The sequence below is a fragment of the Anguilla anguilla genome, chromosome 14 (assembly GCF_013347855.1).
Source record: "Anguilla anguilla isolate fAngAng1 chromosome 14, fAngAng1.pri, whole genome shotgun sequence".
Taxonomy (NCBI): Eukaryota; Metazoa; Chordata; class Actinopteri; order Anguilliformes; family Anguillidae; genus Anguilla; species Anguilla anguilla.
In genome coordinates, this window is record NC_049214.1 from 28,007,510 (window position 1) to 28,020,402 (window position 12,893).

General features: G+C 43.0%; 2 protein-coding genes across 3 annotated transcripts; one reads left to right on the forward strand and one right to left on the reverse strand.

Moving 5' to 3' along the window:
• Positions 1–1,181: 1,181 nt before the first annotated feature.
• On the reverse strand, positions 1,182–7,325 carry zmat5 (zinc finger, matrin-type 5). Of its 2 annotated transcripts, none has more exons than XM_035389989.1 (6): positions 7,158–7,325; positions 5,833–5,984; positions 4,868–4,930; positions 4,434–4,514; positions 3,943–4,051; positions 1,182–1,754 (listed from the first exon to the last, which is right to left on the reverse strand). In XM_035389989.1, exons 2-6 carry the CDS (start codon positions 5,957–5,959, stop codon positions 1,613–1,615), a joined length of 522 nt encoding a protein of 173 aa, XP_035245880.1. In that variant the 5' UTR covers positions 5,960–5,984; positions 7,158–7,325; the 3' UTR covers positions 1,182–1,612. The 2 variants fall into 2 exon arrangements, with proteins under 2 accessions (XP_035245880.1, XP_035245881.1); XM_035389990.1 differs by having other exon boundaries at positions 5,833–5,987.
• Positions 7,326–8,639: 1,314 nt separating this feature from the next.
• LOC118212313 (cytochrome b-c1 complex subunit 9-like) lies at positions 8,640–9,302 on the forward strand. The gene is made up of 2 exons (XM_035390054.1): positions 8,640–8,898; positions 9,032–9,302. Exons 1-2 carry the CDS (start codon positions 8,758–8,760, stop codon positions 9,080–9,082), a joined length of 192 nt encoding a protein of 63 aa, XP_035245945.1. The 5' UTR covers positions 8,640–8,757; the 3' UTR covers positions 9,083–9,302.
• Positions 9,303–12,893: the final 3,591 nt, after the last annotated feature.

Genomic DNA, 12,893 nt, shown 5'->3' on the forward strand with positions numbered 1-12,893 from the left:
AGACTCTCACTACAGCCTCACTACAACCACAGAACACTCACTACAGCCAGGCAATGCTCCATATAGACTCTCACTATAGCCTCACAACCACAGAGCACTCACTACAGCCAGGCACTGCTCCATACAGACTCTCACTATAGCCTCACTACAACCACAGAGCACTCACTACAGCCAGGCAATGCTCCATACAGACTCTCACTATAGCCTCACTACAACCACAGAACACTCACTACAGCCTGGCAATGCTCCATACGGACTCTCACTATAGCCTCACTACAACCACAGAGCACTCACTACAGCCAGGCAATGCTCCATACAGACTCTCACTACAGCCTCACAGCACCTGCTGCAGCCGCACCATAGCCTCAGAGCTAAATTATTCGTTAGAAATCCAATTACAGGAAACGTACTGTTGTCTCTGCTCCGCAGAGCCCAGAGGAGATAGGCTGAGCCGTTCTCTGTGTCAGTTACCTCGTCATCTATTAAACGTGGAATAATGAAGTAGCAGTGCTCAATCTCCTGGTTTCCCTGGAAATCCAGGACTAGCTCAGCGATGTCTTTTAAAGTCAGCCTTCCACAGCAGGCTAGTTTTAAAAGCACAGCCTCCAGAGAAAAGCATTCATGCACAAATAAAACCTGAATAAAGGTACAAAAGCACCTCAGCAGATGGTGTCTAAGCAGACTGACACAGCTCTTACATTCATATAGTCTTTACTGTGTCGGGTTAGAATCCAAACAGGATTCAAACCTGCAGCCTGGGTGTGTATGGAGTACAGTGGTATGCTTGGGCTCCCCTGGTCAAATTGCAATGCCACATTTCTTTTTCAAACGATTTTCATTTTTATCAAATTCAGTTAATAAAAATGAATTGTTAATTAAAATTTGCAGGAATATGTCATGCTTAGGTTTGTTCCCTGCTGCGATCCTGTTACCTTCCTTTCGTTTAGAAACTCAACAAAACATGCAATGTGACCAGGGGTGGCAAAACTTCTGCTTACCACTGTATGTATGTGTCCTTACAACCCTGCCTTCAAACCCCAAGACATATGCTGTCATGGTCTGCCAGCAAAATGGGAAAGGGTTAACAAATACTGGTCACTTTTAACAATCAAGTAAGCAAAATTTTTTGTGCACTAAAATGACCTACTGGGGTCAGGAATGATCCCAAGAGACAAAAAGCGTAACAGAAGCACCATTTAATAAAAAAATGTATGTGTTATTACCAAAACGTAATGAGACATATCAGAACATCTATTAAAAAAAAAATAGATGTATACATTTTTATAGACATTACAACTACAGCACATTTAGCAAATTCTAAATTCAAATTCAAATGAATAAAAAGAGGCTTGACTTCCTCAATAAGCAGAAAAAAATAGGTTTGAACACACTGAACTGAAAACAAGCAAACAAAAATGTAAAACTTTTCACATGATCCAGATATGTTCCTGTGTGGGCATCAGAAAGTGTCCTACAATGTTCAGAGGCACACAACTCATAACAGTTTCAATTTCAACACACCTCCTGTTTCCCTGCTCGTTCCTCTCAGCCAGTGCTTCCGGAACTCTCTCCAGTCAACTGTGCCTGAGATGCTGGGAAACCTGAGTGACCTTTAACCCCACTCCGTATGGGGAGCGTCCCGCCACCCTGTGGGGGGTGGGGGCAAGAGGGAGGGGGGCAGGTTGGGTATGGAGAGGAAGTGGGGGGGCACATCGCTGGCCTGTGGAGACGCTTCCTCTTCCTCCTCCAGCCGTCTACAAAAGACAAATAAACAAGCATAATTGGAGTATTGCATGGAATAGCCAAATCTCACACAATTTCCAATTCATTTCATTGTAAACGGATTGGACATTCTGTTCAATGATTATGGTGTGCGGCAGTGCGTTTGGTCGTAATGGAGTCGTGATGGGAGTTTGGTGGTAATGGTGCAGTGTGTTAGGTCGTTATGGTGCTGTGTGTGTTTGATGGTAATGGTGCAGCATGTTTGGTCATTATGGTGCTGTGTGTTTGGAGGTAATGGTGCTGTGTGTTTGATGGTAATGGTGCAGCATGTTTGGTCATTATGGTGCTGTGTGTGTGATGTAATGGTGCTGTGTGTTAGGTTGTTATGGTGCTGTGCGTGTGATGGTAATGGTGCAGCATGTTTGGTCGTTATGGTGCTGTGTGTGTGATGGTAATGGTGCAGTGTGTTGGTCGTTATGGTGCTGTGTGTGTGATGGTAATGGTGCAGTGTGTTAGGTCGTTATGGTGCTGTGTGTTTGATGGTAATGGTGCAGTGTGTTAGGTCGTTATGGTGCTGTGTGTGTGATGGTAATGGTGCAGTGTGTTAGGTCGTTATGGTGCTGTGCGTTTGATGGTAATGGTGCAGTGTGTTAGGTCGTTATGGTGCTGTGTGTGTTTGATGGTAACGGTGCAGTGTGTTAGGTCGTTATGGTGCTGTGTGTGTGATGGTAATGGTGCTGTGTGTTAGGTCGTTATGGTGCTGTGTGTGTGATGGTTATGGTGCTGTGTGTTAGGTCGTTATGGTGCTGTGTGTGTTTGATGGTAACGGTGCAGTGTGTTAGGTCGTTATGGTGTTGTGTGTGTGATGGTAATGGTGCTGTGTGTTGGTCGTTATGGTGCTGTGTGTGTGATGGTAATGGTGCAGAGTGTTGGGTCGTTATGGTGCTGCGTGTGTTTGATGGTAATGGTGCAGTGTGTTGGTCGTTATGGTGCTGTGTGTGTTTGATGGTAACGGTGCTGTGTGTTAGGTCGTTATGGTGCTGTGTGTGTTTGATGGTAATGGTGCAGTGTGTTAGGTCGTTATGGTGCTGTGTGTGTGATGGTAATGGTGCAGAGTGTTAGGTTGTTATGGTGCTGCGTGTGTTTGATGGTAATGGTGCAGTGTGTTGGTCGTTATGGTGCTGTGTGTGTTTGATGGTAACGGTGCAGTGTGTTAGGTCGTTATGGTGCTGTGTGTGTGATGGTAATGGTGCAGTGTGTTAGGTCGTTATGGTGCTGTGTGTGTTTGATGGTAATGGTGCAGCGTGTTTGGTTGTTATGGTGCTGTGTGTGTGATGGTAATGGTGCAGTGTGTTGGTCGTTATGGTGCTGTGTGTTTGATGGTAATGGTGCAGTGTGTTAGGTCGTTATGGTGCTGTGTGTGTGATGGTAATGGTGCAGTGTGTTGGTCGTTATGGTGCTGTGTGTGTGATGGTAATGGTGCAGGTTGTTGGTGATTATGGTGCTGTGTGTTTGATGGTAATGGTGCAGTGTGTTGGTCGTTATGGTGCTGTGTGTTTGATGGTAATGGTGCAGCATGTTAGGTCGTTATGGTGCTGTGTGTTTGATGGTAATGGTGCAGTGTGTTGGTCGTTATGGTGCTCTGTGTGTGATGGTAATGGTGCAGTGTGTTGGTCGTTATGGTGCTGTGTGTGTGATGGTAATGGTGCTGTGTGTTAGGTCGTTATGGTGCTGTGTGTGTGATGGTAATGGTGCAGTGTGTTAGGTCGTTATGGTGCTGTGTGTTTGATGGTAATGGTGTTGTGTGTTAGGTCGTTATGGTGCTGTGTGTGTGATGGTAATGGTGCAGTGTGTTAGGTCGTTATGGTGCTGTGTGTGTGATGGTAATGGTGCAGCATGTTAGGTCGTTATGGTGCTGTGTGTGTGATGGTAATGGTGCAGCATGTTAGGTCGTTATGGTGCTGTGTGTGTGATGGTAATGGTGCAGCATGTTAGGTCGTTATGGTGCTGTGTGTGTGATGGTAATGGTGCAGCATGTTAGGTTGTTATGGTGCTGTGTGTGTGATGGTAATGGTGCAGCATGTTAGGTCGTTATGGTGCTGTGTGTGTGATGGTAATGGTGCAGCATGTTAGGTCGTTATGGTGCCGTGTGTATGATGGTAATGGTGCAGGTTGTTGGTGATTATGGCGCAGAGCGATTGGCGCTAACAGAGTGTTTACCCGCTGCTGTGCAGGGCCAGTCTCTTCTCTCTGCGGGACAGCCAATCAGCTGCGCTGCGCTCTGGGGACACGCCCCCACCCGCTGGCTCCTCTGCTCGGCGCCTTTCATCTGTACGTGAGGTGATGACATCATAATGGAGTCTCTGCACTCACATCAGTATGGCTTTACAGCGCTGACCTCACTCCAGAGCACAGACAAAGCATTTTACTGGCCAAAGCCAGGACCATTTATCAGACAGAGGCACCTCTAGGTTAATATTTATGTATGTCCATGCTTCACTCTGTCTGAATTTATGTTTTACAAGCAGATAGACATCTTAAACAAGCTTCCCTTCCCTTGGTTTAATAGGATAACAGTGAAAGACAAACAAGTGCCCTCGCCCCTATGTATTATTAATGCAGGCACACAACAGCATTAAACAAAGTCTGGAACACACGCAAGTTCACTGCAATGTTACTACTGCCCCCTGGTGGACGTCAGACTCACTAACCTTCTATCTGCCATTCCAGGCTGGCAATGTCCTTCTCCGTCATATGAGAGAATCTGCAGCTGGATCCAAACCCACACTGCCCTGAAAGAGCCAATCACAGATACACACTGCCCTGAAAGAGCCAATCACACATACACACTGCCCTGAAAGAGCCAATCACAAATAGATAGTGCCCTGAAAGAGCCAATCACACATACACAGTGCCCTGAATGAGACAATCACACAAAAACTGCCCTGAAAGAGTCAATAATACACACTGTCCTGAAACAATAATAACCGTCCTGATGTTAGAGAAAATGGAAATAACACAGTTATCATAGGAAAGTCATAAGCTGTAAGAATGACCGTTGGTAGATGGGTAAGCCATGAACCCCATATAAGACCCAAGCCATATGCATGCACACATGCGCGCGCGCGCACACACACACACACACCTGTCTGGATAAACTTCCTGCAGGGTTTCTTGGATTGCTCCTCAGACAGTATGGCTGCAGCATCTGCAGAGAGACAAGGAGTTCAGGACCGGATGAGAAACAGACAGAGCCCCCTGGTGGACAGAACAGGATGAGACGCACACAGAACCCTCTATAGCAGGGGTCCTCAATCTCATCCAGAAAGGGCTGGTGTGGGTGCAGGCTTTTGTTCCAACAAAGCTTTTACACACCTGATTCTAATAATCATGGTCCTTAGCAAAGACTCTAGTGGTTGATCAGTAGAATCAGGTGTGTTACTGCTTGGTTGGAATGAAAGCCTGCACCCACACCGGCCCTTTTTGGATAAGATTGAGGACCCCTGCTCTATACTCACCTGCAGTGCAAACACACTGCAGGCAAGGTTTAGCGCATACCCGCTGCGTTCATTGTTGAACTAGACTTCTTATTTTCACCACTCTCCTTTTAACAAAGGAACTGCCACAGCCATCAGCAGTTGAGAGTTGGAGGGGTAACTATTTCCCCTTTGGAATGCAAAGAAGCTTCGTCCAGTTGGCTGGGACTCACCTTCGCAACGAGGCAGGCTTATCTTCACTTTATTACTTGCCATGGAAGGTTGCGAGTAAACCTGAGGTCAAGACGCTGGTTTCAGTGAAAAACTTAAACCAGCAGGACTCTGCCAGGAAGAAGGACCAGAATTCCCCCAGCGTCATCAAGCAGACAAAGGACACTGGCTGACCATGTGACCAGCTGTTCGCCAGAGAACAGAGGACGCAGTTCCTGTGGTGGGCAGGGCCAGTACAGTGGTGGGAGGAGCATGTGCAATGGCATGAGGAGCATGTGAAGTGATGAGAGGGGCATGTGCAGTGGTGGGAGGGGCATGCGCAGTGGTGGGAGGGGCATGTGTAGTGGTGAGAGGGGCATGCACAGCAGTGGGAGGGGCATGTGTAGTGGTGGGAGGGGCTTGCCTCTGAAGCTGTGGAACCAGGCCTGCTTGGCTCGGTGGTGCTGGACGCCGTTCAGGTGCTTCTTGCGGTTGTGCATGTTGTCCTGGAAGGAGCGGTCGCAGTAGTCACAGTAATACCTCTTCCCCATTTCTGCACTCTGGCTCAAACGCTTGCTGCTGAAGGTAAACACAAACACACTCCTAACCATGCACATACACACACACACACAATGCAGACTGCCCACAAAAACAAAACGCTTACCAAAAACACACACAATGCTTGCCACAGAGTCACGCTACTGACTACACACACACAGATAACCACAAACACATCTTACACAGTGCCACCAGCAGCCAAACTGAGAGGCTTTATGTTGCATTCACAGGCATTTCCTTTTGAGTATCGACTTTCCAAGTCACATCTCAAACGGCCATTGCACAAGACCACTCCCACACAAAGAAATACTAGATGTCTGGACTCAACTTAATTGGAGAATAGTCTTGACAGTGCACTGGGACCAAATTCTAATGCTGCTGAGAATATTTCTCAGGAAAAAATACACATTTGATACAGAGCACACCCTGCTATTAAACAGACTAATGCACTCAAAGCAAACAAAGTTTTTCTGTGCCACAGTTTAATCTGGAAACAGGGCTCTAGGGCTGCTACTAATTATTATTCGGTACAAATTATTTTATCAATTAATCTAAAGCTAGTTTTATTTTTAAAGGCCAATCAAGACATAAAAGATTACTTGAGTTTTATTTTTCGCCTTCAATAAGCACACGAACAATAACGCAATGTTAACAGATTGTGACCAATTACGCTAAAACACAGTTTTATTCCCACATCACTTTAATACAAGTAGAACTCCAATTAGTCCCGGTATGCGTCATCTCTCTTTGATTTATGGAGGCAAAGCTCAAATATTGATCCAATTACAGAGCTCCACAATGTTTTAGCCGACATGCCATATGAACCATGCTATTGCCTCACTGCAAGCAGTTTTGTAAATGGCAGGTGTAGTTTATCATAACTGTCCCATAAACAAAGACATCAGTAACCACATCAGCTGGTCAAAAGCTCAAGCGTCGAGACGTACTCAAATCGCTTAGTTTATTACGCCATCCTGAATTAAAACACAGTCACACTATGTCTCACAATAATTATAATTTCATGTTAACGTCGTAGAGAAAACACCATGTTTAAGACAATACTACAAACTACAACACAAAATGACGAAAATGCTCTACTGCTTGCTTGCTAGCCTATGTCCCCACAAACATACACAGAAATTTGAATCCACTAACCATAACTACTTAGAATTGAAATATAACGTTACTCACTTAGACGTGCGGTCTGTTTCACATAGAATGCACTGCAAATAGACTACGGGAAAACTAATAAATAGCTCATAACTAATCGCAGAACTATTCTGCGTTCCTTATCACGAACATGAACTAGCGAAGAGTTAAATGAAGTTGTAGTCGTTTCCGGTTTTACCACAAGTCGCGAAAATCTGGCCTCCCATTGGTTTATCGCTCCGTCTGCAAATTTGATTTGTTGAAAGCCTGTTGACGTTCATATCCTTCTTCTGCTTCTTTTTTATTTTTGGGATTAAAGACGCCCTATGGCATATTAGTGCCTCTCGCAGTCCGGAGTGTGAATTACATCGTACTAAACGCGGTCTTTTATTGCGAAGTGGCGACGTCCTCTCTTTTCTTTCTCCCACTCCTGCTATGGAGATGCTTTTTTCACAACTGATCCCTACTCAAGTACCCCTACGCAAATTTTAGATCTACCTGTGATCTACAGCGGCTCCCTTCCCGAAGGGACATCAGAACAGAGTCTGGGCATATGACTGCTTGTGTGGTTTCACATCCTCAACCAACTCTATCACCCAGATCTATCACCCCCAGAGAGCTGTCTACACTTAGAAATGTGAAAGCATGAAGGGATATGGGATGCAAAACCTGATTTCCCACTTTTGAGATTGTGAGCACCATCTGTATAAATATATGCTTGCTCAGTTACTTTTTAGATGTTCCTTCACTATGTCCATAAGATTGCCACTATCATCCATTCTTATCTTCTCAAAACTCATCCATTCTTATCTTCTCTAAAATGGTTAGATTTATCACGGGTTTGGATAACACCTGTGGTGGCACACATGGCCAGTATACTAAAGAGGCCACCCCTACCTCACCAAATCCTAGCTCTTTCACTACTTCGACTTCACAGATTTTTAAAAAACAAATAGATAAAATCTTTCTTTTTTACTCCTCCACATTCCCATGCCTCTTTGTGGACTAATTATCCTGGATGCTCCTCCTGATGCCCCTATAGTTTAAATAGATAGCGTATTGCTAGTTTTATCTGTCTGATCTTTAGTGGGGTTTCTCCCACCTTTACCAATAATTCGGAATTGGGGTTGTACGGAACACAACACACCCCATCGCCTTTGCCTGTACTACATCCATGGAACACCTCACAACATGTGAGAAAAGAATGCACACAACTACCAGGAATGTAATGAGATATGACAAGAAGTGGGATGCTCCACTGCTTTCTTGGCTAACCTTGACCAGTTCAGCTGATTGATTTGGGCCAATGTTGTGTTTGCTACAAAGCAGTTAGCTATTCTGAGAAGTGTCATTTCTGGGCCTTGGCGTTCCTTATACTTTATATGGGGCAAGCTGTGTATACAAATTATTAATTCACAGTAGGTTTGCAAGGAATTCCATCGGGAAAGTTTTTATTTCGCCTTTAAATGTCTGATATTCCTCATTCACTTTTTATGGAGAGCCCCAACGTTTTGGGCTCAGAGCGCAGACATGCGCGCACAGTCTTCCGGGTGCTTCGCAGCGGTTGGCTGGGGACGTACTTCCCTGTCTTGATAAATATCATATATCTGTTTGGCTGTACTAGAATTTACCATCTACCGACATGGCGCTGACAAAGAGTATTTACAACCTGTTTTTCAGGAGGACTTCTACGTTCGCAGTCACCATTATGGTGGGAGCAGTCTTGTTTGAGCGAGTGTTCGACCAGACAGGAGACGCTATTTTCGACCATTTGAATCGCGGGGTGAGTCGGGGCAGGTTAATGAATTTTCAGCATCCTGGCTTTAATTAGCGTTACTTAATGTAAACAGCGAATAAGCGCGCTAAGTGAGGTTGTAGCCGTAGGTCTGTCATCATTTGTTTCTATTATTTTCCAGAAACTGTGGAAACACATCAAACACAAGTATGAAACCGAAGAGGATGAATAATGTCGCGACCCCGGCCATACTGAACAGATGGAATTTATAGGACTTAAGTCGAACCTTCAGTTCCTACAGCCAAACATGAGACTGCTTTGGATATCTTGGAATGAAGACTTCTGTCCGATTTCTGTCAAATTCTATCTATAAAATTAACACGCAGTGACATTCATTCGACCTGTCTGTCAATATAATAATGTGGTTAAAAATAAACGACATTACACCATCATTCTTTTCTCTGATGTTGTGGTGTTCAAAATAGGCTACTAGAAGGCAGAATATTTAGCGTCACCAGTAATCTTGCTAACTGCTAGGCTATAGGTTGTGCATTCTTATTTCTGTAATATATATATATATATACATTTAAATTCGCTGAATTATAAGCGAATTAAAACATTTGGATTGATTACTTGTTAGAGCCGTTGGGTTAATCCGAGTCACTTTCGTTTGTGTGGGGTCATGTAAGGACAACGTTTTGGCATGCGTCAGGAGTATTGCAGTTTGCGACAGAAGAACTTTCGCGAAGGACTGAATTTCAAAATAAAAGTCCCGAAGTCAACTACAATACACGTTCAATAAAACAAGCTATAATTGAACGACATTTTCCCTAAAATATAGACACTGTAAAACAATTTATTTTTTGATGGAACAATATAATTAACATTTTAAACAGTTACATTATATATTGATTAATTCTTTGTTAGAACAGGATTAACGTAACTTACATGTAAATATCTTCCTTTTTTTTACTTTTACATTTTTAATTGGCACAATTGCCTCAAATAAAAGCTGGAGAAATAAAAAGGAAATATTCCCATTATTTTAAAGTATTATTACTATATCCAATACAATAGAAATTAGAGTAAATTAAAGTGCATCACTTCAGCCATTCTGTGAAAACCTTGTTGTATTAACTATGTAACTTGAATCAAATAAACATCTTAGAAAATGTGGCTGTTTATTACTGTGGTTTGGCATGGAGAATTAGAGTATTCTAGCATTTCGCTTGTTCAGGTGAAAGAATCACTTAAACCATGTTCTGTGCCTTCCCTGGACATGGGGTCTCAGTTATAGGGGTGTTCTTAAAACCTGGGACACTGCACTGCTAACATATGGTGTCACTTAGATCGAATACGCATCATAGAAAATGCCGCTGGGGTTGAACTGTGCAATGCCAAGGCATGCGTAGTATGACCTGTTAATTATGACAAAAGATGTTGGAATCGCTGTTTATTCTCTGAAAATGGGTATTTCAGATTTTGACCTACTGCATTTCTAATAAACAATATAGAAACTAAACTAGCAGAAACTAAATAAATAAGTAAACAATTTAACGAATACACGCACTGGCCATTTTATAGGTACACCTGTTCGTTAACGCAAATAGCCTGCTCCTCCAATCAGTGAATCATGTGGCTGTGACTCAACATGCAGACATGGTGAAGAGGTTTCATTCTTTCTTCGACAAAATATTAGAATGGATAAGATGCGCAATCCAGCTTAAGCAGCTTTTACTGTGGTATGATTGTTGGTGCTGGACGTGGTGGTTCCAGCACCTTACACACTAGAGTCTCTGGAGGTTACAGAGAATGGTGCAATAAACCAAAACCATCCATTGAGTGGCAGTTCTGTGGCAAACACCTTGTTAATGAGAGGTCAGAGGAGAATGGGCAGACCTGTTCCAGCTAACGCCCACAAATGCTCAAATAACATTTTTAGACCAGTGGTGTGCAGAAAGGCATATCTTAGTGCACAACACAATTGAACCTTGAAGCTACAGCAGCAGAAGACCACACCAGGTTCCGCACCTGTCAACAAAAAACTGGGAAATGAGGCTACAATGGGCGTATGATCACCAGAACTGTAAGATTGAAGACATTGCCTGTCCTGTCCTGATGAATCTCGATTTCTGCTTTGACATGCTGATTCCTTGTATCAATGGTGCAGGCTGGTGGCAGTGTGGGGAATGTTTTCTTGGCACACATTAGGCCCCTTAAGACCAACTGAGCAGCTTTTGAATGCCACATCATACCTAAGCATTGTTGCTGATCATGTGCATTCCTTTATGGCAGCAGTCTACCTTTTTTCAAATGGATACTTCCAGCGGGATGATGCGCCATGTCACAGAGCACACATCATCTCCAGCTGGTTCCACGAACATGACAGTCAGTTTACTCAAAGGGCCTGCACAGTACCCACATTTCAATCCAATAGAACATCCTTGGGATGAGGTGGAACAGGAGGTTCATGGCATGAAAGTGTGGCTGAAAAATAGGTAATGTGTGATGTTATGGAGTCAGCATTGACCAAAATCCCTAAGGATTTTTTTGAATCCACGCGGCAAGGATTTCTGGCTGTTCTGGAGGCAAAAAATATGCGTACCTAATGAAGTGGCAGGTGAGCGTAGCGTAGATAGCCTATACATGTAAATGTTACATCAGAAATGTATTTGCTCTATAACAGGCAACGAAGAAGTTGTTTTTAAAACGTCAAAACTTCACTAGGTTTCAAAACAAACACGGACAGGATCAGATGAGGACAACATGGAGCAGAGGAGTGCACTCTTTGAATTTTGGTTGAAATTATTTACCAAACTAACTTTGCTCCCTATTAGACAGTTTCCCCAAAAGTGATGATGATGATGATGATGATGGTGATTATTATTATTATTATTATTAGCAGTAGTAGTAGTAGTATATCTCAATAACAACAATTTCTTCAATTTTTCAGTCCCATATGCCAAATGACTAAATAATTACACTGTACTATTACATAAAAATGCATAATTCTACTTGCCCTATTAATATTATTATTGTTCAGTCCATCATTCAGTACTTTTGCTAACATGTCTTTGACAAACCACATAAACTGCATCTATATTTATTATTTATACAAAAGTTATTAGTACTTATGTACTGGTAACATAGATATGAAAAGACGACATTGCCTTCAGATGAGCTTTGGAACTTCGTATAGCGAAGAGCTGTACCTCTGACGGAAATATATCCTCTCACTATGTGATTAAACACTTTGCCGCTAGATGGCGACAAAGTCTAATCTGAATTTCGAAGTTCATGCTGATGATGACATGTTATGTGGATCCAAGTAAACGTCGTCATGACATAACATGATTGTACTGATCTGCCAGTACTGATATCCGGTCTCTGCAAACCAGCGAACTTGTGCTGGAGGACTGACCTTAAACAGCATCACATTCATTTTCAGCCCCAATGCAGTTTGAAGTTTGCTGTAAGCACAGATGCCAACTTCAATTGGGATGGCAGGTGTGCCATCCTGCCAAGTTACGCCTTGGCGGGGGCATGCCCCATATTCTATTTTACTTGCACTGTGCTTTTTCCAGAGATGCTGTCACAAAAACACTTTTACAGAGAAAATACAAAAAAGGAAGAGACTGGCCAAAAACCAGGCCTGAATCCACAATAAAGAGCAAGTGAGGTGAGGGGGGAGAAAAACACTCAAACGGGTGATTTCTTTTTTTCTTGCCAATTCCAATAACATTTTACTGAATTTTTTTTTTTAAAAACACCTTAGGAAAGTGTAATATCTATAACTGTCATCTGCTGTTAGACTTTTGTCAACTTTAATTGACAATTTATGAAAGAATTATGAATGGTCTGACCAAAGTGATACGATTATGGATGAATATGCTCAAAGTTAACACTGTGGTGGATCTGGAGACATTTTATTGTATCGTATTTTTTAAAATTATATTAACCTCGTAGGAAAGCGTAATGCAAAATGATCATTTCTATTATGTAAATGTAACCAAAGTGACACGTGACACGGCATGGCTTATAAA